This window comes from Colletotrichum chrysophilum, assembly GCF_026319265.1.
Source record: "Colletotrichum chrysophilum strain AFK26 chromosome Unknown scaffold_61, whole genome shotgun sequence".
In the NCBI taxonomy this organism is placed as follows: Eukaryota; Fungi; Ascomycota; class Sordariomycetes; order Glomerellales; family Glomerellaceae; genus Colletotrichum; species Colletotrichum chrysophilum.
Window position 1 is genome coordinate 2,093 of NW_026517348.1, and position 27,386 is coordinate 29,478.

The 27,386-nt window shown below is 53.0% G+C and overlaps 7 protein-coding genes and 2 non-coding genes across 9 annotated transcripts; 4 read left to right on the top strand and 5 right to left on the bottom strand.

Annotated features, from left to right (window-relative positions):
• Positions 1 to 6,070: 6,070 nt before the first annotated feature.
• COL26b_007473 (uncharacterized protein) lies at positions 6,071 to 9,892 on the top strand (the record flags this gene model as incomplete). Its single annotated transcript, XM_053180264.1, has 1 exon — positions 6,071 to 9,892. The coding sequence occupies one exon, from the start codon at positions 6,071 to 6,073 to the stop codon at positions 9,890 to 9,892; it is 3,822 nt and encodes a 1,273-aa protein (XP_053035713.1).
• A 1,016-nt stretch (positions 9,893 to 10,908) lies between these two features.
• Positions 10,909 to 11,003, bottom strand: COL26b_007474. Its single transcript has one exon. It is a non-coding gene; the product is annotated as a tRNA-Pro (tRNA).
• Positions 11,004 to 12,971: 1,968 nt separating this feature from the next.
• On the top strand, positions 12,972 to 13,708 carry COL26b_007475 (uncharacterized protein; the record flags this gene model as incomplete). Its single annotated transcript, XM_053180265.1, has 2 exons — positions 12,972 to 13,025; positions 13,076 to 13,708. The coding sequence occupies 2 exons, from the start codon at positions 12,972 to 12,974 to the stop codon at positions 13,706 to 13,708; spliced, it is 687 nt and encodes a 228-aa protein (XP_053035714.1).
• Positions 13,709 to 14,092: 384 nt separating this feature from the next.
• COL26b_007476 lies at positions 14,093 to 14,164 on the top strand. The gene has a single exon. It is a non-coding gene; the product is annotated as a tRNA-Thr (tRNA).
• Positions 14,165 to 14,686: 522 nt separating this feature from the next.
• Positions 14,687 to 15,749, top strand: COL26b_007477 (uncharacterized protein; the record flags this gene model as incomplete). The annotated part of the gene is made up of 3 exons (XM_053180266.1): positions 14,687 to 14,933; positions 15,127 to 15,483; positions 15,541 to 15,749. 3 exons carry the CDS (start codon positions 14,687 to 14,689, stop codon positions 15,747 to 15,749), a joined length of 813 nt encoding a protein of 270 aa, XP_053035715.1.
• A 1,137-nt stretch (positions 15,750 to 16,886) lies between these two features.
• On the bottom strand, positions 16,887 to 19,158 carry COL26b_007478 (uncharacterized protein; the record flags this gene model as incomplete). Its single annotated transcript, XM_053180267.1, has 2 exons — positions 16,887 to 18,299; positions 18,352 to 19,158. The coding sequence occupies 2 exons, from the start codon at positions 19,156 to 19,158 to the stop codon at positions 16,887 to 16,889; spliced, it is 2,220 nt and encodes a 739-aa protein (XP_053035716.1).
• Positions 19,159 to 20,557: 1,399 nt separating this feature from the next.
• On the bottom strand, positions 20,558 to 21,999 carry COL26b_007479 (uncharacterized protein; the record flags this gene model as incomplete). The annotated part of the gene is made up of 2 exons (XM_053180268.1): positions 20,558 to 21,502; positions 21,562 to 21,999. The coding sequence occupies 2 exons, from the start codon at positions 21,997 to 21,999 to the stop codon at positions 20,558 to 20,560; spliced, it is 1,383 nt and encodes a 460-aa protein (XP_053035717.1).
• A 662-nt stretch (positions 22,000 to 22,661) lies between these two features.
• COL26b_007480 (uncharacterized protein) lies at positions 22,662 to 23,728 on the bottom strand (the record flags this gene model as incomplete). The annotated part of the gene is made up of 3 exons (XM_053180269.1): positions 22,662 to 22,827; positions 22,856 to 22,977; positions 23,516 to 23,728. 3 exons carry the CDS (start codon positions 23,726 to 23,728, stop codon positions 22,662 to 22,664), a joined length of 501 nt encoding a protein of 166 aa, XP_053035718.1.
• A 1,138-nt stretch (positions 23,729 to 24,866) lies between these two features.
• COL26b_007481 (uncharacterized protein) lies at positions 24,867 to 25,529 on the bottom strand (the record flags this gene model as incomplete). The annotated part of the gene is made up of 1 exon (XM_053180270.1): positions 24,867 to 25,529. The coding sequence occupies one exon, from the start codon at positions 25,527 to 25,529 to the stop codon at positions 24,867 to 24,869; it is 663 nt and encodes a 220-aa protein (XP_053035719.1).
• Positions 25,530 to 27,386: the final 1,857 nt, after the last annotated feature.

The window sequence follows — 27,386 nt, forward strand, 5'->3', positions numbered from 1 at the left end:
TTTAAGTAGCCTACTTCAATCTATACGCCTATTATATATAATATTTAGTATAAGGATAGTTTAAGTAGCTATAAGGTAGTAGGCACCCTCTATAGCTATAACGCCTACAAACTGCTAAAAGGGGTTTAACTAGGTGCTAAAGAAGCGACTGGGGGGTGCTGAATATGGCCCCTCGTGAATCAGTGTGTCCAAAACTTTTCTTGGCAACTGTGAAATGCTGACCTCGGTTTGCAATTGTGGTGGGGCAGCTCCCCGACGCATGCGTGTTTGCAAGAAAGAAGGCATTTGCCGTGAACAATCGGACTTGGTCCTTCGGCATCTTGAGAGGATGCTGTTGACAAGGATGCAAGAGTTGTGTCCTGTCGTATGTCAATCGACAACAGTTCCCCGTTGACCACGCCAGCGCCGTTCGTCTCGGTGGTTCTCATCCGTAGCCCAGGCGGACGAGGCCCGGACGGAGTAAGGGAAAATATGGTCAATTTCCAGTGTGAGACATGGCCCACTAGCCCAATTGCGAGAACGAATCAATCTGTCACCGGCACCGAGACATACGGACGTCGAAACAAACGCCGATCCGAAACCAAACGGGTGACAAAACCAAATGATTCATGAGAAGGCTTGGCTGGACGATTTTCTGCTCTGCGCAGGCCGAATTGAACCTTTCGTCCAAGACTTCCTCCCGAGGGTTTGAGAGCGAGATGCGCGGAAGCGCTGCTGATTGGACAAGAGTCGAAACGCGCATTCACCACAGCCAGCGGAAACGCGGGGGTTGCATGGCAGCGCGGGTGATTTGCAAAGTGGGCGCGGGCCAATGCTGACCTGGTAAAGCGTATCGGCACTGCTATTCGAAGTCTCAAGTGCCACAAGGGGGATTTATTTCATTGAACTTGTCAGTGTCGGGCGTCCACTGGTTGCAAACTCGAGTAAATAGCCTTGTGCATAAGGTTGGGCAGACTGATTTATGTGTAACTGTTCGTATTCCGTCCCTTGCTGCTCACTGCCAGCAGTGGCGAGAAGCCAACCTCGAGAGTTAAGCTCAGAAGGGGCCGGCGGGCGGAACGGGAAAGTAGTGGTGGCAGCAAGCTCCGACGGGATCTTGCGTGACGCCGCCAGGATACACCAGCCACCTCCGAGGTGACGACGGCGGCGTGGCTATCTTGTGGTCCTTAATCATCTATTGGATATTGGAGTTGATGGCATCCCGTAAAGACAGACGTGTAGACCGACCGTCCACCGCTGGGAATAAGGCGTGAAGTCAAGCTGAACTCGTTGCAGTCGAGCAGCATAGGTTTGGTTGCGTCGGTGCGATGTAATACATACAGCAACGAGCTGCCACCTCTGGTGAGCCGAGGCTGAGTCAAATGATGGAGGTTAATGGTGGGCCATCGTCCCAATGGATGGTATTCGTACAATCCGTGACCAGATTCGCCCTGCCATAGTTCAGCTGAGCAAAAGGGTCCTGGGGTCCCAGGGTCCAAGTCTCGCATCACATTCGTGTGCTTCCATGGGTTTGTCTCTAACGTATTGCATTGAACAGTGGCCCGGAGAGTTGGAGTCTATTGAACGACGGAAAGACGACATGTAACTTTCAGCAGCCTTCAGCCGAGCCGCGCAGCGCTTGCGCCGGCGAGTGTTGCCGGTCGGGCTGATGTTGTTTGCCAATGGGTCCAGACCAACCTTTCGCAAGCGCTTCAGAAGCCATGGCAGTTCCGGCTCGGCTTTAAAGTCAGAACTTGCGAGCCGTCAGAAGATGCGGCGAGCTTGCAACGGCTGGCGTGGTGGTTAGGCTGGGTGGTGAGACAGGTTAAAAAAAGGCGTGGTTTGCTAGCGAGCCCCTGAATTCTTGGTATTGTTGTCGACACGCCCCATTGAGAGACGATGCTCTCTGGCCATGAAGCATTCCAGGGACTTGGATTGACGCATCTCGTTTGTATTCTAGCGATCAGCATGGAAACGTCAATGCGGGCCAGCGTGATCTATGTGAGGATATGACATCTTGGCATGGTAGGTACTGCAAAGCGTGCCGTCTGCTTCTTTTTAAGGTTAAAAGAGATGATGCTGAGCGCGGCCTCTGGTGGTCATGCGGTCGAGATAGGGCGACGCAGGGCGATGCAGGAAGACGCAGGGCAGCGGCGTGCAGTGAGCGCGGCGGTCAGTACAGGCAGGTCTTCCGGTGCAAAGGCTCCTTACTTTGTCGGTAGTAGGCAGCTGGAGGGAACTGCTGAACCGTGTGGTGCTCAGTGCTGGAGCAGTAGCCAAAGGCTGGCCTGAGATGACGAACCCAATGGCAATTTGGCGGAGCAGCGGGCATGATGATTAGCCATGCAATCTGGAGCCAACTCCCGTGGGTGTTAGAGGCACGCCTCCCCCTCCTTCAGCTGGCCGTTTGGACGGGAGGCGGCCAGCAGGCTGCGGGATGAAAGCTTCTTGGGGCAGTCCTCAATGCATATGAAGCGAACGAGATGCCGGCAGAGAGCAAGATACTTGCAGCTGGCCTGCGTATTGGGCTTGAACAGCGGGCGGGCTGATGATGGTTGTGGCTGGTGGCAATGGCGATGACAGTGGCAGGCAGGAGGGCGGTTGTCTGGAGATTCGGGGGGCGAGACCAGGAGCATCGGCATGCAGAGGTCAGTGTTGCTTGCGAGACCAGACAGCGGCTCACGGGACCGGGGAAGGTGGAGGGCGCATATCCCGACGATTTGTTTTTATTGACGATGATTTGAGTGCAGCCTGTTTCGTCCGTTTGCCGTCGAAGCGCCTTACCTGGGCCCAGTGAAAGAAGGGGCACGACCTGGTCTGCGCATCGGAGCGAACAGACGGTGACAATCTCGCAGCGCGTAGGCAGACTGGACGTGGATGGGACGTGGAGTGGCTCGGACGGTCGATTTGTGGTCATTTTGCAATGATGCTGATCAAAGCTCCGGATCTCCATCAATGGGCAGCATTGCGGTGTTTTGTGATTTGTATGGGCATTGTGAGAGTTGCCATTGCTTGAATGCGACTGCACAGGATGGTGTTGGACTGAGGACGAGATCAAACGGCGGTGGCGGATGCAAATGACAAAAAAACAAACGGAGGCGCTGTCGATCGAGGGGAGCTGGCATCGGGCGGTATCATGCGCATGCTCCTGCTCCTGCTCCTGGGGCGGTGGTGATGTTGACGTGTTTATTCTTTTTGCCGCCGTAGTCAAGGCTGGCGGTGGCCATCGGCGCCGGTCCCGGTGCGAACGATGCGGGCTGTTTGGGTTGCTTTGATGATAATTTCTTGTTCGGGCCATGGAAGTGGGAGATGGAATGGAGGATGCCGAGTTGTGGCCTGCAGGAATGGACTGGACACACATTGTGGTCTGGTGAGGAAGGCAGCGTGAGAAGCTGCTGCCGCCGTCGTGTTTGAAATGCCGGAAGGAGCACATGCGATGCGTTTCCTTCCTTCCTTCCATCCATTCATCCATCCACCCAATGTTCCTGCTAAACCTGCTAAAATGGAAATTGCCTCCTCCTGCTTCCTGCGTGCTGTCTCCTGCGCCTGCGCCTGCCTGTCGCCTGTCTCATGCAGTGTGTCTGTGGTCTGTGCCATGTGTACGGATAGAAGGTGCTGATCAGTGTTGGAAGGAGCAGCGCCGGGCGTGTACCTGCATTTGCTACGTAGGTAATTGCATGTCCCGGCAGTCGGCGCTCCTACTTGCTGTAAGGTACGAATAGATTCCCATTACTGCTCTGGTTGGTTCCTTCCTGCCGTTTGACCAGGCTGTGATCATCATGTGCACTTGCTTTTTCGCCTCAGATTCAGCAGAGCAGGTGCTTGTGCGTCCCCTTGCCTGGACTGGACCTGCTTCATTCAACTGTGCACTTGCAAGTATGACTGGTCAGAGGCAGTCACTACCTACCTAACTTACCGGAAAACACAGTGGGACGGGGACGTGGAAGGAAAGGCCGTCGCCGTCGTGGTTTCCCCCCACCTCAAATTTGGCATTCAGTGCAAGTGAACATCACATTGCGCAGGTGCACCACCACCACCCACCCCCCTTCCCTTCCCTTCCCGTGGGCCGCACCTACCTAATCTCTCCTGATCCCTCATTGGCGCATCTCGTTACTCCTCCGTTAAGCCCCTGCCGCCATTCCACACCGGCGTCGCTAACATGGCACCCGCCAGCTGGTAACTCATCCCACCCCTCTCACATCTCTCCAGTCACCCAGTCCAGTGTGTGGTGTCGCTGCACTCTCCTCTCCACCTGCCGCACCGCTTAAACCACCTCGACCCAACGCTAAACGGCTCTCTCCCCTGCGCCCCGGTCCCCTGTCCTGAGCCAATCCTGGGCCTGCCCTGTTCCTCTCGTCCAATCGCAGGGCTCCTTGTAGCTCCCACAGCAGAGACCAGACCAGACCAAAGCCAGACAAGCCAGGCACAGGCACGCTCAATCCACGCCTGTCTGCCAGGTACCGCACCTTGTCCACCACTGCCAGGCGCAGGACCAGGTATAGGCCGCAGGGGGTCTCTTTTGAGAGTTCTTCTTGCGCTTCTCCAATCTCTCGCTGCCTCTGCCCACAGTCCACGGCCCTCGAATGTCCCTGTCCCCTGTTAACCATCCATCCAGACGACTGACTGCTCTTTTTTCCCTCCTGGGTCACTCCTTTCCCTCCCGTCACCTTCAATTCCACCAGGTCTCCAGTCCTTCTTTCCCACTCGCCTGCCATTCCTTGTTCTCTCTGATCAGCTACACCCAAGTCACTCCCTTTCTTCTTCCGGGTCGTTTTGTTTGCCTGTCACGGAAAAAAAATAGGTAGTAAGGAGGAACGAGAGGAAAAAAAAAAATCTAAACAGGAGGACCTCCCACATCTCCAACATCACGCCTTCTTCTGTCTCTCCACCTCTTCTCGCCCCCTTCTCCGTCGTCTTTCGACACCGTCGACTACCTCGATCGTCAAAGCAGCAAGTGGCAGTCTCCCGACGACTCGCTTGGACCCAACAACCGAGAGAGCGAGAGGCACAGAGAGAATCGAGCGGCCCTGCGAGATCCAGTATCTCTGCAACCTTCCACCACCCCATATCGACCCAAAAAGGACTTCTCGACCGGGATTGTCGAATTACCCCCCCGACGGCCACGACTCCCTTTTGTCTTATCAACGCGCGATTCAGCAGCTTCGCTTTTTCACTTCGTTTCTCCCTCCCCCGACCTCGATCTCGACTTCGACCTCGAACCACCGCCTGGCTTACCTCGCGGTTCCAGCACATCATCACCACCACTCCCAATCCGACCCCGAAGTCGAAGCACGACTTGCTGCCGCCAGCCTATCGTGCAGGAAACCATCGGGTTCCGTGTGCGACTTCGAACCCTGAAAAGTTCTACGTCCTTTGCACCAAACCACCATACTGGCTTAACCCGTCGTACCACCGAGGTCTTCGATTCTCCTGGACCGACGACGAATTTTTCCATTTTTTTTCTTCGATCACGAATCCTCCACAGGATCGACGCCGACGCTACCTTGCGGCTGTTCAAAAGTCAAGTCCACTTGCGACGTTGACAGCCAGGCACGATCCCCATACTGCTGAAACACTCCCGACACAGCGCAATCGCTGAACCAGGTACGTTTTTGACATGTTCGCTTGCCACCAAGCCCCTGGCCCTCTCCAGCCTCGTCCCTTTGCCTTGGATATTCGTCGCATTCATGTCAAAACTCTGGCCCTTCCCTCGTCTCAATCCACTCGCTGCGACGGGGCTCAAGCACAGCTACTGCGTCTCCGACGTTTGCTGAACTCAATCGTTGTTTCCCCACGCTACAAGACGTCTGGAGCTGAGACCGGAACGTGTTTGTTTGTCCAAGGGTTCCTGTCAAATCTTTGCTAACCATACTATTTGTGTCCAGGCATCCCATCTTCAGACGCATTCTTGGCCAATCGACGAGAACGACTTTTCCAGTTTCAAACAAACTTTCGCCCTTTCATCCCAACTTCTCGATCTACCATCCCAACCACCATTAATGGAAGCTGTCTAATGAAGAGCAACCCCCGAGCTCACTAACCCGTCGAAACACGATTGTTCAGCTTGTCGGTTTCTCGATAATCAGTCACAATGAACCGCTTTCGCACAAAGAAGAGGGCCAAGGATGATACCTCATCCACGCCCCGGGCCTCTCAGGAGTCTGAATCTCCTGCCCCCTTCAGATTGTTTGGCAAGGGCAAGAAGTCGCAGGAGGAGGAGCCCAAGAAAGAGCTCGACCTTGAGAATGCCCTACCCTCGTCCGACGACTTCCGCACAAGTCTATTGATGACTGGTCTTTCAGCGAGGTTCTCCATGCTAAGAGAGCAAGATGATCCCAACACCAAGATCGGCAAGGCTAGCGACGACAGCGTCCTTTTCCCCAAGCGTGCATCAAGAATGGATTTTGGATTCGGCGCTGGTGCGAGCGGTCTCTCGGACATTGCCGAGGTTGAGTCCATTAGGAAAGAGGCCCCTTTTGCCCGTATGGACCGCATGGATTCATTCCACTCCTCAGACGGGAACTCTGTCTCGGGAAGCATCATGGACAGGTCCAAGCCGGGAGAAGGGAACAATTTGTTTGGTGGACGCCAAAAGATTTATAAGATTGCCTCAGGAAGCGCGTCGACGAAGAATGTCGATGGAGGCGGAATGAGCCACCGTGCTCTGTATGACGACGATGTTGCCATGTCCTCTTTCCAGAAATGGAGGCAGACGGAGAAGGCGAAGATGTCTTTCGACGACGACCAGGACCTGGTTCAATCCACATCAAGCCTCGATCTTGCACGCGCGGAATCCCCCCCTCCCGCCGGCTACAACCGCAACAGGGAGACAAATTCAACAACCTCCTCAACGCCATCACTCGGCCGCAACTCCACTGCTGCAACTTCCGTGATGTCCCAACCAACGTCTTCCACCAAGGATTGGCAGTCTTCATCAACCGCGCCGAGTTCTGCAGCGGGCACTCCTCTGCTTGAAAGAAGCATGACCCGCACGAAGCGTCTCTACGAGACAGGTCTAAACAACGAGCTTCAGGAGCAACAATCTTCGGCATTGTCCCGCATGGACACGCTTTCCCGACAGCGTGGCTTTGGCAGCAGGACACCCGACCTTCAGAGTGGTCATTCGCCAACAACGGGTCTTTTTGCGGACCGATTTGGTGAACGCAAAATACTGGCCAAGGGAAGCGCGCCCAATCTGCGATCTGCCAGCCCGCCGACGGCCGCATCGCCCATCCAACCAATGGACTTGGGTATCCGGAACCAGGATTTGAGGCCCTCGTTTGGCGGTGCGCCGCCTCTCAGCCCGCCCATCAGTGAAGGGGAGGAACATTCGATTCTTCCCAACGACCGAGGCAAGGCCACAGCCATGGGTATGTTCCAGAAGCCTCTACACTCTTATGACGATACCAGGTACGCCCAGAGGCAACTTCAACTCCAGCAAGGTCGAGAGACACCTACCAATCGATTCCGCACCGAGTCCAATGCCTCGCAAACCACTGGTCGTTCTCGGTCGTCTTCGTCCGCACAGAGACAGCCTATTGAGAGACCTGAGCCCGTCGTCCAGGTTGAGCCTACGTTGGAGGAGGAAGATGCCGCGTCGATTTACTACAACGAGAAGGAAGAGGAGGCTCAATTGTCTCCCATGGTCACCAGGCGACCAGCGGACCGCGATCATCCCGCTTTCAGAGACTCGGCCATTCCCACTCCGCTTTCACTTAGCGGTAGGGAGTCAGTTGAGCCCTCCCCAGTTTCTGATCAACCGTTCCCTTCAGCACCCGCCGACCAGCTCGGCGCGCCACAAGACTCGCCAACCCTGCCTTCATCTGCAGGCCTCAGCGGCATGGTTCGCGCCCATCTCCGAACAGACAGCAACACCTCGTCAATCTACGGCTCGGCGCCTCAAACATCCACATTCGCTTCCAGATTCCCGCTTGATCCTTACGACCCGTCATCCCTGGCTGATTTGGGAGTAACGGCAAACCCCTGGGAAGTGCAGTCGCCAGACTGGCAGTCTCCGACGATCCCGATGTTTAACGAGCAGGCCACCAAGGAGATCAAGGAGACCAAGGAGGCTCCGGCGCCTACCTCTGCACCACCGCCCACCTCTGCACTGCCGCCCGCTCCTACTTCCGCTCCTGCCCCGGTCCCGAGGGAGAACCCACCCACAGCGCCTTCTGAGCGTCATACCGGCTCCAGCACCGAGATGGAGAAGGAGCACGACGAGTTTGCCAACCAGCTGGCGGATGCCCAGCGCAGGGTCCGAGAGAGACTCACGTCCTATGTGGAGTCTGATCGTGACAGCCGATCTCTGTCTCGCTCCTTGTCCCCTCACTCTTTTGAGCGCACTAGAGAGCCCTCACTGCCTCGGCCTAACCCTCTTGGAATCTTGAGGTCCAAGACTAGCCGAGGTTCTTTGGCCGACCGTCCTAACCGTGAGAACAGCCAGCATGCCAAGGCGATCAAGATGCTGGGACTGGCCACTTCGACAATTAGCAGCGCTCCCAGCCCGAACAAGACCAGCTTTGAGGAGAATGAGCGCCAATCCCTCGGCAAGGAGGAGCGCGAGAGGCCTGAAATTGCCAGAGCTGAGACGGCACCCGCTCAACCCCAACAGGAGCAACCCAAGGAAGATGATTCAATGCACGCTGGGTTGCGGGCTTTTAGACAGGCTCGCAAGCAGCTCTTGGAGGCTCAGCGTAGCCCGACATCCGGCACAATGCCCATTCTGCCTGGCGCTCTGGGCGGCTCTACGATTGGTGCCATGGTAGGACCCCCGGCATCACGGACGGCACCAAGCCGAGACCGCACCCCGGGCACTCGCTCTCCGTCGCGCGAACGCCGTCCTCCTCCCGTGACTTACCAGCGGACGCCAAGCGAAGAGCCCCAACCTGGTGCAGGACCTGGGCGTGGCGGATCACGCCCTCCGTCACGCACGGAGCGGGATCGTAGCGGTTCCGAGGCGAGCAACGGTGAGAGAGCTCAGCGCCCTGCCAGACTTCGCACCGTCTCGTCACCGTATGAGGACCGGCAAGCAGGACTCAGTCCTAATGGACCCCCGCCTTCTCGGCCGCTGATGCCGTCTCCCGGTTTGCCCGGTACCAACATCCGCCGGTCGCCGCATATGCCTCCCCAGCCGTACCCTGGAGCTGCTGCTGCCCCAAAGGCCCTCGATCGATCTGCATCCCAGGGCAATCTCGCTGTTCAGTATCGTCGCAGAGGACCCGACTCCGGCCAACCATCCCCGGTGTCTCCAATGGCACCCATGCCTTCGCCTCAGATTCCTGTTAGTCAGTCCACGCCTACCTTCAGCCCCCCGCCTCGCCGGCCGTCTGCTCCTCCGCTTCCGTCTCCTGCGGCGGAGAATGCTCCCGTCACCCGCCTTGATGAGTCGATGAAGCGAGTTGTCAAGAAGAAGGACATCTCTGAGCCCACTTTTGTATCGTCTACTTCTCGGGTCCCTACTGTTGCTCTTCCTGAGACGTCAGAGTCCCGCTCGAGGAGCGGTTCCCGATCGCGGTCGGGAAGCATCTTGGGTGCCGCCGCATCCACGCCCAATCTTCACGCTCATGCCAACATCAACCCTCCACCAGTGCCTCCGATCAACCCCAAGCGCCGGAACATGATTGGCTCCATCATTGGCCGCAGGGGCGAGGAGGATATGGGCGCCAGCTCTCCTCATCTCCCTCTGGCGCCGCCGCCACCAATGGCTAGCGACCCCAATGGTGACGGCAACAGCGCCTTCTCCATCAGCGACGATGAGGATGCCCAAGGGGGCCAGCGACGCCGACTACGTAAGACCATCAGCGAGGCAAACGGCATGAACATGCGTGCTCGCATGAACCGGGGCAACAGTCCTCCAACGGCTATTCCCGGCGGCGTTAACAACAGCTCCATGCCGGGCGGCATGATCTGAGACATTTCAGTTGGTTACAATATTTCTATTTCGATTCTAATCTACTCCCATTATCGCACGGATAGCTGGAAAAGGGGACGGGGGAGAAAATGGTCATGACGAATCTATGAAAACCCTTTCTATACTGTTTTACTTTCTATTTCCCACTACATGATCACCGCACAATGGTGTGGTCTCTATTGTATATTTCTTATTCTTACACTCCTTCTCACTCGCCGCCCTCGTGTGGGTGAGCGACTTATTGGATCTTGACTCCTGGAGAGATCTTAATTAGGCGGGGTCCTGGGTTTCGCGGTAAATGGAGTGCGTCTCGGAGGTGGGCCTGGCGTCTGCCGCGTGCAGGATCTCAATATTTTGGAAGATGGGTGCATGGTCGTTTCAATTTGGAGTATACCAGAGTGTTTCTATACTGTATTAAGGATGGGGTACGTTAGGCCGATATACCACGTACCAGGTAGCGTACCGTGGGAAAAATCAAATCATTTGGGCTTCACCTTTTTCCCTTCTAACTTTTCTGCCGCAGTTTGCCGCCTGGAGGCGCACCTTGTTGACTGCCGTATGACTCTGACGGGGAAAGATGTGGAGGGTTTGGGCTTGACATCGTTTCTTCCTGTGAACATTCGTATTTGACAACTGCAGTGTTTGTTTCTCTTGTTACTGTCAGCCCACAACCTCGCCGGTCCTTGATGCTCCGGATGGATCGCCGACATATCTCTCGTGGCCATATTGATGATGATTGGTACTGACACGTACTCTCTTTCTCGAGCAAGGCCAGACAGACAAACCCCATGCAACCCCGCCGCAATACCTGTCCCCTCTAGATAGATTAAAGTCGCAGTAAAGCACTAAAGGCTGTCTGTCCTACACTCTATCTACTACTTAGCTCTCCATTATAAGCTGCTATTTAATGCATTCCAGATAGCTTAGTAGCTAAGAAAGAAAGCAAAGTAGGCGCAAGAAAACACGAACAAAAAATCAAACATTGTTGTGACTTGGTGCAATCTGCAAAAGAAGTGGGCCCTAACCAGGGATCGAACCTGGGACCTCTCCCAGATATGAGATGTCGTGGAGACAACCCTAAGGGAGAATCATACCGCTAGACCATCAGGGCTTGATGTGGTGGGTGATGACCCACTTGTTGGGGCGGGTGGCGACGGAGAGGCCTACGCAGCATCGCGAAGTGTGCGTTCGATCTGGCTGGGATGAAAAACGGGGTTTGATTGTTGTGTGTGGGTTCTTAGTGAATGGATGGGACTGACGTCTCTTATCGAGTCCAGGATGGCACGTAGATAAGAAGTACGGAATAAGTGAAGCGGCAAGCGCCTGTAGAAAAAGAGTTCGGGGAAGAAAAAAGAGGAAAGTAGAACAGAGGTTGGGGTTTTGCAAAGAGAGGCATGGAGTTTTGATAGAGGAGGAGTCACTCAGTGTATGAGTAATAGACATGATGTGAGTATGACTATGATAACTTTGATGTGAGGATGGCAACGTCTAAGCTGGTCTAGTTAACTAGAGCTGTTGTTAGGTCCAGCTTTACCCAGTCTGTTTTCAGTCCGCCATTGAGCTTGCTACCCACCAACGTGCGCTTTCGGACTTGGGGGCAAGACATGAAATCGCCATATGACAGAATCAAGACCCGAGATGAGTGCCGCAGGTCAAAAGTCCGCGGTTGAATCAGGGCGCCGTCCTTGAATCTTCCGTGGCCTCCAGTCTCGGGATTGCATTTCCAGGACAAGATATTTTCCGAAATCTCCGTGTCCATGATCGAGTTTCAGGAAACGACGTATGGAGAGAGGCCTCGCTGCGCGGTGAAACATGACACATCCACGGAGACATCTTCAAACAGGGTGGCCTTTCTTATATCATAGCACGGGGGCATGTCTGTCATGGAGATTTGAGCGGGAGTAACCCGACAGTCTGGCCTGACGAGCGCGAGTGGGAAAGCTTCTGTGATGTTTGGACGAACTTTATCACGTCTCAGGCGGACTCGCGGGGGAAATAACCCCCGGATGTGGCAGGATCGTCCGCTTTTGCCAGGTGGTGGATATGACTCGAGTGATGTCGTCTGAAACTTGGGACCATGAGCTTCAAAGGCTATTCGGTATGGCATTCGAGATATAGGTCTCAGTAAATACGCAGAACTCGATAATTTGCTCGTCGGAAAAGGGCCCGACGGGCTTGTTTAACGGTATAAAGACGCGCCCTCCAGCACCTCTTCACCTCCCGCGAAAGCAAACTAATACCACAGCCGCACAAAGAATCTTCATTGAGCCCTTGTCCAAATACTTCGCTTAAGTAACATTCCACGAGCCGCAAACATGAAGGTACTCTCACTCTCAATGCTTTTCGTCACTTTTGCCTGCGTCGCGAGCGCACTTCCGCAAACACCGCGAGAGGGTTGCGATTCTGTCGCTATTTGTAACGACCTTTGCGGGAAGCAAGGCAAGGTGAGTTCAGCTTCTACAGACTTCATGAGCCATCGTACTGACGCTTGAATCTCCAGAAACGCGGGGGCAGCGCGTGTACCGGGAACAATGCAGCGTCGTGCGTCTGCGTTCCCAAGTAATGGATGGAGATGTTGTTGGATCTGGAGCAAGCAAGCGACGTGGCTGGTGCCAATGGAGCGGATGTGGTTTTGTTTTCTATTCACAGAGTATTACTGAAATTTCAAAGTCCTTTCATGCATGATTGCTGCGTGGTGGCCTTGGGTGAGATGAGATGGAAAGTAGCAGTCTTCAGCGCAACTCTGCAGTGCGATGCGGGGGAATCCGCATCGGCCCGGAATGCCGGCCGGGCGCTACTTAAAACGGCCCCATGACCGGGCGTCGAACCTTCCGTAAGCATCAGCTGATAGCGAGTCCTCCTGCCCTTCTACCGAATCCAGTCGAACATCACGACCATCTCTCACATCTGGCTGAAATAGTAGCATCAGTTCGTTTCGAGTTGACATTACGTACTCACCATCGTCAGAGAGAACCCCGCTCGCCCGTGACGTATCACACCTGCTGGCTAAAGCGCTCTGAGGCCCAACAATAACGTCGAGTCCTCTTTTCAACGCACGCCAACAAACGATTCCGTCACCATGGCCTTCATCCGCAACTACAAACCCTCCGATTTCGAGGACACGGCACACATCGTACGCACCCGCCATCTCACATCCGCAAGCCCTGCTAACCTTGCTCGCAGTGCCGTGCAACCCTGCCTCCGTCCCTCGACAAATCCGAGGTAGGCACTCGGATGGCGCCGTTTCTCTGGACGCACCAGTATACGCTCCTCTCGCCCTCGACCTGCCACGTCCTTGACGACGGCAACGGTCGCGTGGTGGGGTACTGCATCGGCTGCCCCAACGTCAACGACTTCGCGGCCGCGTATGATCGCTACGTCAAGGAAGTGCTCGAAACGTCACCGGAGCTGGCTGGTAGGCGACCCCAGAGTCTTGAGACTAAAGCGCCATGGAATCTGCCCTCGGGAGAGGTGAACGAGGAGGCTTTGCTGCAGCAGGCTTGGAATCCGACGTGGCTTGTGCTGGACGATGAGAGGAAGAACCTGTGGGGAGAGTGGAAGGGCACGATGCACATCGACCTGCTTGAGGACTACCAAGGCAAGGGATGGGGGAGGAAGCTGATTGGCAAGTTTGAGGAGAGTCTGAGAGAGGCTGATAAGGTCAAGGGTGGAGATGGGAGGTTGTACGGCAAGGGATGGCACATTGGCGTTGGTGGAGAGAATGAGAAGGTTGTCAAGTTTTACGAGAAGATGGGGTTTCGGGTCTGGCCGACTGCCGAGAAGGGATCTATCTGGATGGTGAGAGATATCGAGTAGAGTGGCGCCGGAGGATGGCATAGCGGCGTTGATGGACAGGTCTGGGAGAGGGTCACTTCAGCTCAGTGGCTCGGTTCCATTCGCAATTTGTCTTTCACACGGTAGCTGGGGTTTAAAGAGTATTGCGCCAGTTCCCTCTCAAGTCTCCGATACGTCGCCGGAATTAAGCCGAACTCAACAGCCCAGACCAGCGAAGCCGCACACTAATAGCAGTCTTTAGAGACATGTCCATTTCCAAGCGGGCAGCTTCTTATCATGGCCTCTCTGGAGATTCGCCATGATGTTGCTCATCGGGGATGGGTCCCATTCGTGGCCAACCGCACTATCCATGCAGCAGCCTCATCCTCTGGAGTCCTTAGGATGTCATCTCGCCACTCCGAGCAAGCCTTGTTGGCTAAGTGGTATAGCGCCTCACTAGTAATGAGGAGATCGGGCGTTCGATTCGCCCACGAGGCATCACAGCCTGGAGTATCTCCATCGGCCGACGTTTCTTTTTGGACTTTTTACTTTTACGTTTCAACGACCTTACGCGCGTTTAAGTCTGGTAGTTGATGCATTGGTGTGTAATAAAGGAATGTGCGTAATGATATTTTCGCATGCTCGTGTCATTTTAACTGTTTGCTTGCCTCTGTGTGCTTAAATTCGTACGGCTGCTGTTGTGTTGGTTTAGTCCTAGTATTTGTTGCTTAGATGACTTCGCAGCTTTGCAGGGAACCGCTAAACCTTAGTGCTCCAGTGCCTGGGCAAGAGACTCCGACACCGTTCGGAGTCTCCTTCCGTGCGCTAAACACCGGAGTCATGCTGTGGAGATGGTGGGCTAGCGGCTTCGGATCACGAATCTCGGCCTTTACGTAAGGGCCTCTGCGGGGTTTATCATCGACGCCTGCCGTTCATGTTCTTAAAGTCGGAGTCCTCCTGGATGATTTTCTTGATTCCTTTACCGATTTTCCATCATTTTATTTACGTTTCGTCTGGAAAATGTCTGTTGCCGATATCGACCCCGCCCAGCGGCTCAAGGACCGCAAGCCGATCCCGAAGCCCGTCCCGGCTTATCTCGCCACGGCCGGATCACCACTTACTGTCGACAAGGTGCTTTACGAGTCGGCGCAGAAGGCTCCTAGAGTTTTGGTGGAGGAGTTTACCTTGCCTATTCGTTCCGGCAAGGCGTGGAAGGCGCCCGCTGGTTCGATTGTGAGAATCAGCACACCCGAAGGACCTCAAGTTGGTAAGTTTGGGCGAATGCCCGATCCCTGAGCACCGAGTGCGACTGGTGTCGACTAGTTGAGCAATACTACCCAGTCGAAGTCCAAGCTGACATGACACATGCGACCTGAACATTTGGAACGCCCACAACCCCCGCGAACGGTTCTGGGCCTCTCGCACTCGTCAGCTGCACGCAAGTCACGTCTCTGTTGGAGACCGTCTGTGGTCCAACTTGCCATACATCAGGCCCCTGGTGACTATCATCGCGGATACACTGGCGTGGTACGGCAAGGATGAGCATGGCGGACGTGTGCACGACTTGCTCGGCACGCGATGTGACCCGTATATCAACAGCATCCTTAGCGGAGGAAGCTACGATTTCCAGTGCCATTCGAACCTCACTCGTGCTGTGATTCCATACGGACTTAATGAGAGCGATGTTCATGATGTTATCAACATCTTCCAGTCAACGGGCCTGGATGAGCAGGGACGGTACTTCATGAACCCCTGCCCGGCGGGGCCTGGGGACTACATTGAATTCCTGGCTGAGCAGGATGTCCTCATGGCTTTGAGTGAGCAACTCCTTCTGAACACTTAAAGTGCGAGCTGGGCTAACACTGGCTGAATAGGTACTTGCCCTGGAGGTGACTTGTCGCTGTGGGGTTTCGGCGAGGATAGTGAGGAGGAGATGATCAAATGCTGCAGGCCGCTCAAAGTTGAAGTATTCAAGATTGAGGACGAGGGATTACTACAGCGTGGCGGATGGAAGCCTGCGGAGGTTTCGCCTTACAAGGGAAGGCACGGAATGAACATTCCCCTAGGGGAGGTCCGCAGCTAAGAGAGTGACTTAGGGGCACCCTCAACTGGGTGAAATGTAATAAGACGTGAGGGTGGCTCTCTTAAGCGTATCATGCAGTGACAAGACTCTCTTATACGCAACTCAGGAATATCCATCCGGTGTTGAGTACACTCTATATCAATTTGGGCCCCGGAGAAAATAAGACCATCATTCCATAGGGCTGTGGCGCTGTGCGGAGCTCCCCAATAGAAGTCTGCATCGTGCATGTTGACTGAGTTAAGGTTCGCAGATGTAGGGCTGCATTATCACCTGCACTGTAATTTATTCACCCCTCGAGAGGATGGAGAGCTTCCGGGGACCAAGCAAGCGCCTGGTAAATCGCGGCATAGGACACATATCCACGGTTGTATGATGCCTTTGTCACTGCAACAGGTAATTGAGTACTCAAGATGTGCTTCACTTGCTACCTTGTGCCATTGCATCCGAACATGAAAATTATTACTGAGGTCGAAATGGCCATTTGCTCCGTTACATCAAATTTTACACCCCCAAACACGCTGCACCTCCACTACTTGCTCAGTACCTTGCCATCTTTCCGTGCCGCAGTCCTTCATCAAATGAACCAGTCCGACGGAGCCAGAAACTCCTATTGATTCAGTGATCAGTGCCTGGCTCTCAAGACAAATCAGATGACTAGAGGTTTGGCACTGGGCAAATGGTAGCTGTGGAAGAGGAGTGTTAACGAACCAATAGGGAGCACCTGAAATAGCTCGCGTATGTTCAGTGTTGGTACAGGTACTGGTGATGCCTTTTGACTAGTCAATATGAGGGGTTATAAAATATGGGTGAAATTGCATGGTATATTGAAGTTATAGATGTAGCTGTGAGGGCAGTGATATGGCGTTGAGAGCTGGAGAGATCTCTGCCCTCTCATTAGCTGGATTCTGCCGCATCCATGCTGGGCGGTGAGTGTGGCATCATCCCGACATTCACTGCAATTTATTCCCCGCCCAAGGGAATGAAGCCTGATCACTAGAAAAGGCACAGCTGGCCGAAGGTGCATTGCTTGCTACAACATTATGTGGATGCAGACGTGAACACAGATTGTGCGTACCAAGACAGTCAACGACTTTGTCCAATATCATTACTAAACTAAGCGATTGCAGCGCGTACAGCTTACTTGCTCATAGCCTTGCCATCCTTCCGTACCACAACCCTTCTTGCTGGCTTAAACCCACGAACCAGTCCGTTCCTCAGATCCCTACGCACTCCTCCTCCAGTAGCAACACCACTTCTTTTAACACCTATCCTTCTCAAACTCCTCACAACCTTGCCGTAGTCTCCAAAAAACTGATGAGCACGCACATCCCGTCCCGTCACAAGCCCGTGACCCAAAGTAACACCCCAAATGCCCGCAACATTCACGGCATGCGCACTTGCATCCTGATCTGGTTGGAGAAGAGCCGAGTAGATGCATCCAGTGTATCTCACAGGTCTCAGCGCCACGTTGGCAGGGAAAACCCAGCTCTTCCCGCTGTCCATGGAAACAGGGTGCCACGGCGTGACAACGAGATCACCGACACGACACATGATTTCCCTGTGGACAGGCGTCTTCAGAACGGCCACTACACGCCTGGGACCAGACGGCGTCTGAACCGCCACACCTCTTCTTAGAGTCTTGATGGGAACCTTACGGCCCGAGGCCAGGACAACTGGAGTGGAAGCGATGAAACATACTCCTGAAGAAGTATTGTAGGAACTCATCTTGATACGTCCTCGGTGGGTTGCAACCATATGATTTGATGGCGTTGGCGCGGGGAGGTTATCAAACGCGTTGTCAAGTCTATCCCTGCATGCGATGAACAGAGAACTGTCGCCACCGTACTGAAGCGGTCCGGGATCCTTGAAGGTATTGCAAATCTGCCTGGTGTGGGCGTTTAAAAGAGAGGGCAAATAATGCACACCCCATTTCGTGTAGTATTCTGGGTTCTTGAGAGCGAGGGAAATTTGGCCCTTTGGTTGGTCGCCTGACAGATCCTCGATCAAAGACTTGTTTTTCGGGTCATTGGGGAACTTTTGTGCTGGGAGGTCTTTGATGAGAGCCTCGAGTGTTTCAATTTTCTGTGGTGAGATGTCGCTCAGCGCCTCGTGTTCGCCGTCTTCTCTCAGGGGTATGATCGATGACAGGTAGGAACAAATCTGAGAGCGGGAAAGATGATATGCGATCTCGGACTCTGGGAGAGTGGTGGGATTTGAGAGAGATTGTTCAGTCGTCTTTCTGTAGAGAGCACTTGTCATGCGGGAGTATTCAAGTGAGGCAATGACGCTGGATTCTTCTTGAATAGAGCCTTCTGGAGTTTTGATGCGCAAATAGATGTCCCGCGACTGGCCGAATTGCAGGTTTCCGAGAGAGATGGAAAGCTGTTTTGGCTCGTCGTTTTCGTCGGGCAGGTTGAGGACTTCTTGCTTGTCGACCGAGTCTCCCGTTGTTTCCTCGAGGTCGATTACTGCTGGGAAAGTGAGCCGTAGGGTTGCGTTGATAGCATATGTTGCCTGGAGATTGGCGACTGCGTGGACGAAAACAGTTCCCTGGAATTTGTTAGCGCGGCCGAGGGCAAGAGTGGGAAGCATATTGACTTACAATCATGCCGGCATCCGGAATGAAGGAGTAGTTGCCACCGCCAATCTCGGCGATGGACTTCAACAAGCCAGACCTCAGAGAGTATCCGAAGCCGAACGTATGAACTGAGGCAGGAAGCTGCTCCATGCCACGCAGCTTCGGAACGTATCCTTGCACCGGGCACATGTGATTGGGCATGCCGTCCGTCAGTACCATGATGGCAGGAACCCTGCCAGTGTTGACCTCACCACCCTCCCTGAACAACTTGATACCCTCGAGAAGTCCATGCCAGAGGTTAGTGGCGTCAATTGGCCTCATACCGTTAATGTTCTTTTCGGCCAGTGTCTTGTTCTTCTTATTCATAGGCATCAGTTTCTGAACAACCTTGGCTTTGGAGGCAAAGGTAATGATGCCAAGTCTGTCGGTCTCGTCCATCGTCTCCAGAATTGTGCGAGCGGCATGCTTGACCAAGTCCAGGACCGACAGTCCGTAGTTTTCGGTCTTTTCTCCCGGGTTAGCGGGGACAGGGGCATTGCAGCCCATGCTTCCCGATACATCAATGACCAGAACGATGTCGCAAGGCACATGATCAATAGACTTAGAAGGTGCTTCCGGGGGAGTTATCTTGGCGATAAGCCCGTCTTTCGTGGAGAGGGGATGGATGGAGAGGGCGACTTCGTCGGAGGAGGTTGGCTCCTCTGTGTCTGCCTGCATAGTGCTAGTTGTCGTCCACGCCGAGAAGGTTGACCTGATTGAGTCGGTACGGGAGACCGGAGGCGAGCTGCCCTTGGAAGGGCTTCCGAACAACCACTTTTTGACCTGAGGCATGTCAGCAGGGGATATCGTCGTCGTATTGACAGGGGGACCAACCATCGCGAGTATGTCTCAAGCCACCGGATATGTTGATTTTGGCTGGGTTGCAATGAGGAAAGAGTGTAGAGACAACGAAAATGCAAGTTTTCGGGTCACACATATATCAAACCGTTAATCACGGGGAGTGAATCACCGGCGACTTGATGTTTCCAAGTTGGCCTCGCGCATATTCACTGGTCCATGTCCTGTGATGAGGGGCTGATGCGGTAAGACCGTCTAGGCTGACGCCTTTGGCTGGATTCGGCCGCAATAGAGGCCAAAACATTGCCGTGACCAATCCCTGGCGTCCAGCGCAGCCTCTGGTGATCAGCCAATTAGACCGCGCTGCTACTCTCATCTGAAGTAATACACTGTTTGCTGCCTAGAGGCAAACGCCCTCATAAACTGGCAAAATCCTTTCACAAGTTTGCTTCCTTTCGCGAAATGGAGCAATTAACCAGGCAGTGTTGGAACTAATGTGTCAAGGCGTCTCGCCGAAGAGTGTTGTTTGTGGGGTGAAATGAGACGCCGAGGCCTCGGACCGGAGAGTCGGCACCGGGCGGTAAAGGCATTCTCTTAGGCATTCTCAGGGGCGACGGGGCGCAGCGGATGCCTGTCGGGTCGCGTGAGTCCCGTACGTCTGGGACCCGGGACCCAGTGGCGGGCGGCTCTGTTGGTGTTTGCTTCGCCCCCTAGCAAACTGTACTCGGAGATGTCCTAGTGTCCTTGGCGGTTCATTGCGCGAGGGTAATAATTGTTGGTTGGACACAATTACGAAGAGAATAAAGGCCTCCCATTCCCACCTTCGCCATCGCTTACCGCAGTTTAATTCCTGACCTGTTTACCGCCTCATCCTTCAACACGTCGAAAGGCTTTCCGGGTGGAATGTGTCCTGAAAGCGTCTGTGTAGACGCTTAGCTGGGTGTCAAATTTACTGGCGTAGAATCCGAGCGCTGACGGGGAGTGACTCAGACGCCGTGTCTGATGTCAGACGGCGAGGTTAGGAGGCACTTCTGCCGAGCTGGCTGTTGGCATTGATGGGTAGGCAACCGATTGGACCAAATTTACAAGATTTCAGACTTCATGCTGCCAGGCATTACTCGTGGCGGCTGCTCCTCTTTAGGCTCAGTCGATGTTTAGTCCTCAATTTCAGATCGTACGTTTTCATCGTGCTGCCATAACATGCCAGCTCAGTGCAAAACACAAATCATGTACCATCATCATGAAATTAGGCAGCATGATTTTCAACGCATGCCGGACGGTTTCGAGCGTTCTGCAAGGACTTAGACAAAGGTTTCCGCAAACCATACAATCCACCCTTGGGCCAACACTCTTTGAAATCATGGTTTCTGCCGCATGCCTCCATCAACCCTGCTCAAAGAACCAGCGAAGTCGTGTCACTAAAATCCTTGATGCGCCCAAGAAGTAGCTCCAGGCTTCGATAGCCACTTCCTGCAGACCAACCGGGAAGCTCATGACCGGCCAGTTGTATTTCATAGAACGTCACTCCTCGCTCATAACCCCAGACACCAAGTGTTCCCGCCCCAGCCATTGCGCCTCTGTTCTGCTCAGCGTGATATGGCACAAAGAATGGTGTCGAGGGTTTCTGTTGGAACCCTTGAGCACCATTCCACGTGATGTTTTGCAGCGCCAACAACGTTCCATTAGTCGGAAGGATGAAGTCGAGTGCCCCAGAGCCGATGATCGTGTTGTTAAGCCCATCAATCACTCGTGTAAGCGTATCGTCGACAGCCGGCCCAGGTGAACGGTCATCGCCGAGGAAGCCACCACTGAGCGAGCACGCCCACCAATAGGCTGCGTCGGGAACGTTGAGGGCTTTCTTGACGTCCGCACGGTTGAAATAGGACTCTGGGGCCGAGGGCGGCACGTAGTCTCCACCATTGATTACACCCAGAGGCTGGTAAGGGAACGGGCACATATCAGTGATGTGGTAGACATTGAAACAAGGATTGACCTCCATAACAGCGTCGATAAAGTCAAAGTAGACGCCGCAGTCTGAGGGCACCGCGTCCCATGGCCTGGGTGGAGGTGGGAAAGCGAGATGCTTGTTCAGATAGTCGGCATAGCCACACTGTTCCTTCTGGGAACGCAGGCTCGACATGAAGGTGTCGTTGAGGCCCAAAACATTATTCCAGTATTCGATAAAATCTGGAAGGATTATCTCCTGCTGGAACTGAGCATTACCAATGAAAGGGTCGTTGATGGCAATCCCTTTAATGTTGAAATATTCCGTGTCATTCTCTTTGAGAAAACCATCGCTGATGTAGGGGACGTAGAATCCGGCATACGATTCACCCGTCTGGCCTGGTCAGAAAAGCACTTCAAGACCATATTGGATGTAACCATGAGTCTACTCACCAAGTAGATCTTTCGATCATGAAGGTCAAACGTGTCCACAAAGTTCCTCCAGAAGCCCTTGAACTCTCTGACGAGATCATCCTCATTCAGAATATCTGGCTCACCCGTAGAATATCCGGTCTTGACAGGTTGGTCAATCCAGACAAAATTGGTGAGCTTGTTCCAAGCGTAAGGATTCTTCGTAGGCCCGTATGTTCCAGACTCCCAGAGAATAGGTCCGTTCTCTTGCAGCAGGCCCAACATCGAAGAACAACCCGGTCCTCCAGTGAACCAGACTGCTATCTCGTCGGTGGCAGAGGGGTTCTCTGACGGAAAGAACCAAAAGAAGAGCTTGCGCGTCTCGCTCGCATTTTGCGAAATCGGCAAAAGTCCTGCGTACGACTCGCCAACATCCCAGTCAACGAGCGGTACTCCGGTTCCGCTCACGGCGAAAGGCATTGTCTTGTTTGTGAGGTAAGAAGTTGAGCGCGGCGCATTGGAGGCTCGGTCGACAAATGCCGCCTGTCGTTGTCCGGCTGCTGCCCTTGCATTTTCAAAGTAGTGAACTCTACTCTTGAAGCTGGAGGCAGCAGACGGTGGCCGGTCGGCTGCGGCTGCAAGAGCTGCCAGCACTGGCAGCAGCAGCAAGTGAAGGAGCTTACCCATGGCGGTTTGCGGGCTTCAAAGAATCGGACGCTCCGGAGAAGTGGGAAAGAATGCTCTGCAGATGCGTTGACGAATGCAGCCACGAATCGCTAGGACTACCTGAGCTCAAAGCTTGTTTTTCGAGCGAAAAGAGTTTCCTTTAACTCTTGAATTCCAGCTTTCCATCTTTGGAAGGTAGTAATGAGATTTCACGAGGTGAATGAATACGAGATCGACGCCCAAGGATAATGATAGTCACTGCTATTTAAGTTGAGAAGTTTGACTACTGATTGGACCGCTAACACAGCATCTGGTGATTGGCCCACATTTACGTCCATGATTGAATGCCGCTTTGCCGATGAACATTCGCAATCGCAGGAATGCTTGACAATACGTTGAATAACACGGATCAACGTGCATCTCAATATCCAGAACGGTTACAATGCAGACCGTATTCAGTGACTAATCTCATAGGATTACACAGCCGATATTGCCCTTTCCTCCTTAGCCTTCTCACGTTCTTCAAAGTGCTTGATCAGAAAGATGCTTGAGAGCTCCAGGACGCTTACGCCGCACATGATGGAGAATCCCATGTGGAACGAAGGAGCATATTTCCCAACGTCGAGAACAACCACTGATACGCTACGATTCAACACGACCATTCACATACGAGAGCATCGGGGATGACGAACCTGGGACCCACGCGATGAAAGCTTGACCAAGGGTCTGAGCAATTCCAATGACTACCGCTCGCTCCTCCATGTTCTTGTGCATGATCTCAATGGACCATGCCTATAACGATTCAGCATGATGAATGCAAAATGGGCAAGAGACGTACGTAAAGTACCGGCCAAAAGCCCCAAGAAGCCGCGTTGATGAGATACCCAGCGAATGTCAGCGCGTAGGTTGACCCAACAGCGACCATGATCATACCGATCAAATTGATGATCTAATAAATTCAGTGAAAACGCGGATACTGACTATGACTTGTGATACTTACTGCTGGTATGAGCAGGACTTGCCATCGTTTCTCTAACCTATCAGAAAGCCATGCATAAAGCAATGTGGTGACCAACCCAACGGCCTGCGCAGCTGTAGGGAAAAGGTTGATCTGGTAGACTGTGAAACGGTCTAAAGATTTAAGCCACACGGAGAAGTAGTTGAGTGGCTGCGTTACCACACAATGACATCTTGTCTCAGTTAGTTTACTGCTGGGTGTTCCAAGGAAAGAGTCTTACATCAACGTAAAGCTAAAGACGTAGAGGGGCCAATCAGTAAATATCTGCCAGACTCTCGACTTGGTCAATGGTTCTGGCTTTCGCCGGTCTACCGCCTCCATGCGGCGTATATGCTTCTCTTGTTCTCCTTGCCGCATCCATCGAGCCTTCGTGATGAACGGGTTGTCCGGCACGGCGAAGAAGCCCCAAAGTGGTGCCCATATGGAGATGAAGCCGCAGAATACGAAAAGCCAACGCCAACCAGGCAAGCCGCTTGCACCGTCTAGGCCTTTGTAGATAGCAGCTTGAAGATATCCACTGAACATGCTAGCAGCGTAGCTGGCCGAGTAGAAGATTGATATGCGTTTAGAAAGTTCTTGGGAATATTAGTGACAGTCTCTTAGTTGCACTGGCAATAATCACCTCTGGGTGTATACCAACTGCCCATGATGGTCAAAACACCGATTGCGAAAGGACTTTCTAGCAGGCCCAGTAGAAACCGCAAGGCAAAGACTTGGCGCACGCTTCGTACCGAGGCGAAGCAAAAAGTGACAATAGTCCACAAAAGCTCAGCCATTGGTAGATATATCGAGGGTCGAACTGAGCATATTAGATGGAATGACCGCAAGTAGTCTTACATCAAGACATACCGCGAGTGAGAAGAAATTGAGACGGGACCTGGCCCACCAAGTAGCCGCAGGTGAAGAACGTCTGTAGAAGATTGTACTGGTTGCCTTCGAAATTCAAATCTTCTTTCATGCCACTAACGTAGGCATTGGCTACAGCGTGAGTTGTTGATTTGAGCTCAACAAGGTAAGGATCTGGATAGACCCACTTATGTTGCTTGAATCGAGTAGTCTGACAAAGTAGCCGAAGGTTGCCCAACTTCTGTGTCACGTTGATGTTAGAAAAAAAAGGCCCGTTGTAGCCATAGAACAAACACTTACAAGACAAACAGATCAAGTCTTTGAACAAGCCGTTTCTCGTCTTTTGACCGAGGGCCATCCCAAATCACTTCCTGAACTCGTTGCCATCTCGTGCTGGTGACATGTGAATCCTCTGGCTGTTGAACGCTGTCTCCCTTGGAAGCCGTTTCTGATTCCATCTCATGAAGAATAACGCGAAAGATAACTTTGACGTCTGAAGACCCAAGTATGGTGTTTTGGGAAGGCAAAAGTAAAAGCAACTGGTCAAATCCCCGTGCAGCGTTATCATTTGACAGCCGTCGGCACGATTCACTTTACTGATTGACATTTCGGAAGAAGGCCGAGCTCTTAGTGCTGATGCAAATTTGGGAATGATGGCGACATTGAAGCACGGTAGTGGATTGGCTACTGCAAGACGTGATCCGCGATATCGCACTTGTACCCATACTTTCTTCGGTACGAATAGGTTAATCTAAAGCCGTTCTTTGCAAATTTCATATTGCCAGCTGAAAGTGGCGGTGCCCTTTTATCTCCGCTATCAATTGCCAGTGTATTTCCCATATTTGAAACGACTTCCAGTGTGGTCATCCCGCAACCGTTTCTGCCCCGTGCCGTAAACTCTTTCGCGTACGGTGCCGCTTTCGCCCAGTGGTGCATAAACACCTCTTCGACGGAGTTCGGGGACAAGCAGGTCTACGACGTCTTCAAAGCTCCCGGGACTCGTCACGTATCCAACGTTAAAGCCATCAAGATCTGCCACTTTCACCCATTCCTCAAGGAAATCAGCTACCCGTGATGCGGACCCCATAGGCACCGGCCCATTCCCGCCGATAGCCATTGCCTTTCCGATATTTCTGGGTGTCCAGGTAGGAATGTCGTCACCGCGGTACTTCAAACTGTTAACGAGAGAGTGCACTCTACCATCAATCTTGGCATCATCGGGCTTGATCTCCGCGTCGAGATCATATTTGAAAAGGTCTATGCCCGCATTGCCGGAGAAGAATGCAAGACCTGGCTCGAACCTTGCGTATTTCAACGCTTCTTCGTACTTGGCAATCGCCTCCTCATCGGTTCGGCCGATGATTGGGGTAACTACTGCAAATATCTTCACGCTACGAGGATCGCGGCCAAACTCTGCTGCCTTCTCGCGGATGGCGGCCACACGTGGTGCCAGGATGTGGGGTGAGAGCCCTGATACCATGATAGCCTCAGCATGCTTAGCAGCAAATGCAATTCCAGCGCTCGTATGATGTCAGTTTCTACGGCGGTCGAGATATATCAGAGAGCAAATCACTTACGAGGATGTTCCCGCCTGAAGAAGAAATGGTGTTCTCTGAGGGGACGGGTGCAAAATATGCGGCGCATCCACGTTGAACCTCGAAGTATGATGTTTGACCCAACGAATACCATCAGGATCTGCATAAATCTCGTTCGATTTGTCTCTTTTCAGAGCATCATCTGACCAAGAGCCCTCCCATATTCTGACTTTCCGTTAGTCGTGCCTGCTTTCAGGAACGTTTCTACTTACTTGTATAGAAGCTCAACATATTCATCCGCAACTGCGTACCGCTCATCATGCTCGACGTATGACAAACCAACCTAACATGAATGTTGGTGGACAGAATCTGCGTGGTGTTGAAATGGGTACTCACTGCTTTTGCAGCCGACTCTTTGAACGAAGTCACGATGTTCCATCCAAAGCGCCCTTTAGTAAGGTGATCTAGAGTTGAGAAGCGCTTCGCGATTACGAACGGAGCCTCATAACTCGTGCTTGTCGTGATGATGAACCCAAGGTTCTTCGTCACTGCAGCCATTGCAGTCACTGGCTACCACTGGTTAATGCGGTTCTTGTACATGACGCCCCATACTCACCACAGCTGGGTCTCCCATTGGGTACTGGCAGCATGTTCTAATGGTTGGCTCTGCGCTTCCTTTGTAGATATCATGCTGGCCGTACGTATCTGCGAGAATCAATGCGTTGATGTCTCCTCGCTCAAGCGTTTGTGCTAGACTCGTCCAGTAGCTGAGATCACTAAACTTGTCAGAAGCCGTGTCGTCGGGTCTGCGCCACTGGCCGAAGCACAGATGACTGGGCGTGAACATGTCAAACGCATTGAGAATGATTCGTCGTTTTTCCGATACGGGCATTGATTCCGTTGAACGACACAGGAACACTGAAGTGAAGTTAAGCTTAGAAGCATAATTCGTCTCACCGCCATCTCCATTGTTGCTAGATAAATGGATCAGCTCTACAGCTTGTGCCACCACGCATTCCCTGAAGAAAACGCGACCGAAATCGGCAGGCTGCCAGACTTCTCGATCCTTTACATTAGCCCAACAGTGGGGTTGCAGATTCGCAACCGGAATCAAGAATGGCGTGCGCCACACATAAACGACACTGTTCTGCCTGAAGAAGACCAATGTGACTTTCAGTGCCTACCGGCTATCCAAATACTTCCATGCAACCCCGGTGAACCATCTAGATGCTGCCAATTACTCCGATGCAGAAGCAGGCAGGTGGAGAATTCAGCCATCACGACAACGTTGCTCCGCTAGCTTTCTCTCCTCTTATCTCTCCCACATCTTGAATTTCCGAGAGATTGCTAAGCATCTCCATCTACGGCTCCAGATCTGTTCCCGATTACGATAATATCTCTATCACGCCAGCATCGTTCGAAACAACGTGCTTCTAGTTTCATGCATGCAGAATCCTATCAGGCGATTTACAAATAGTGCGAGGCGTTGCGTGATTGAAGATTTACTGTCTTTTATGCCTGAAAGTTTCGGCTTTCAGTGTCATTGAAGCAGACATTCATCTCTAGTGTCCTCCACGGTTTATCCATTCAATTCCCAACGACATGGCCCCTACTGCAATTGCTGACCTGGTCAATCACGACCACAAAGCAGATTCGAGGGAGCATCCAAATGTTTTGAAACCCATCGATCCGCATTTTGTGATCGAGGAACATCCCATCGATGAGTATGAACCTATCCGAGCTATAGTCGTCGGAGGCGGCATAAGTGGAATTATCGCCAGCATATTGCTGCCGGCGAAAGT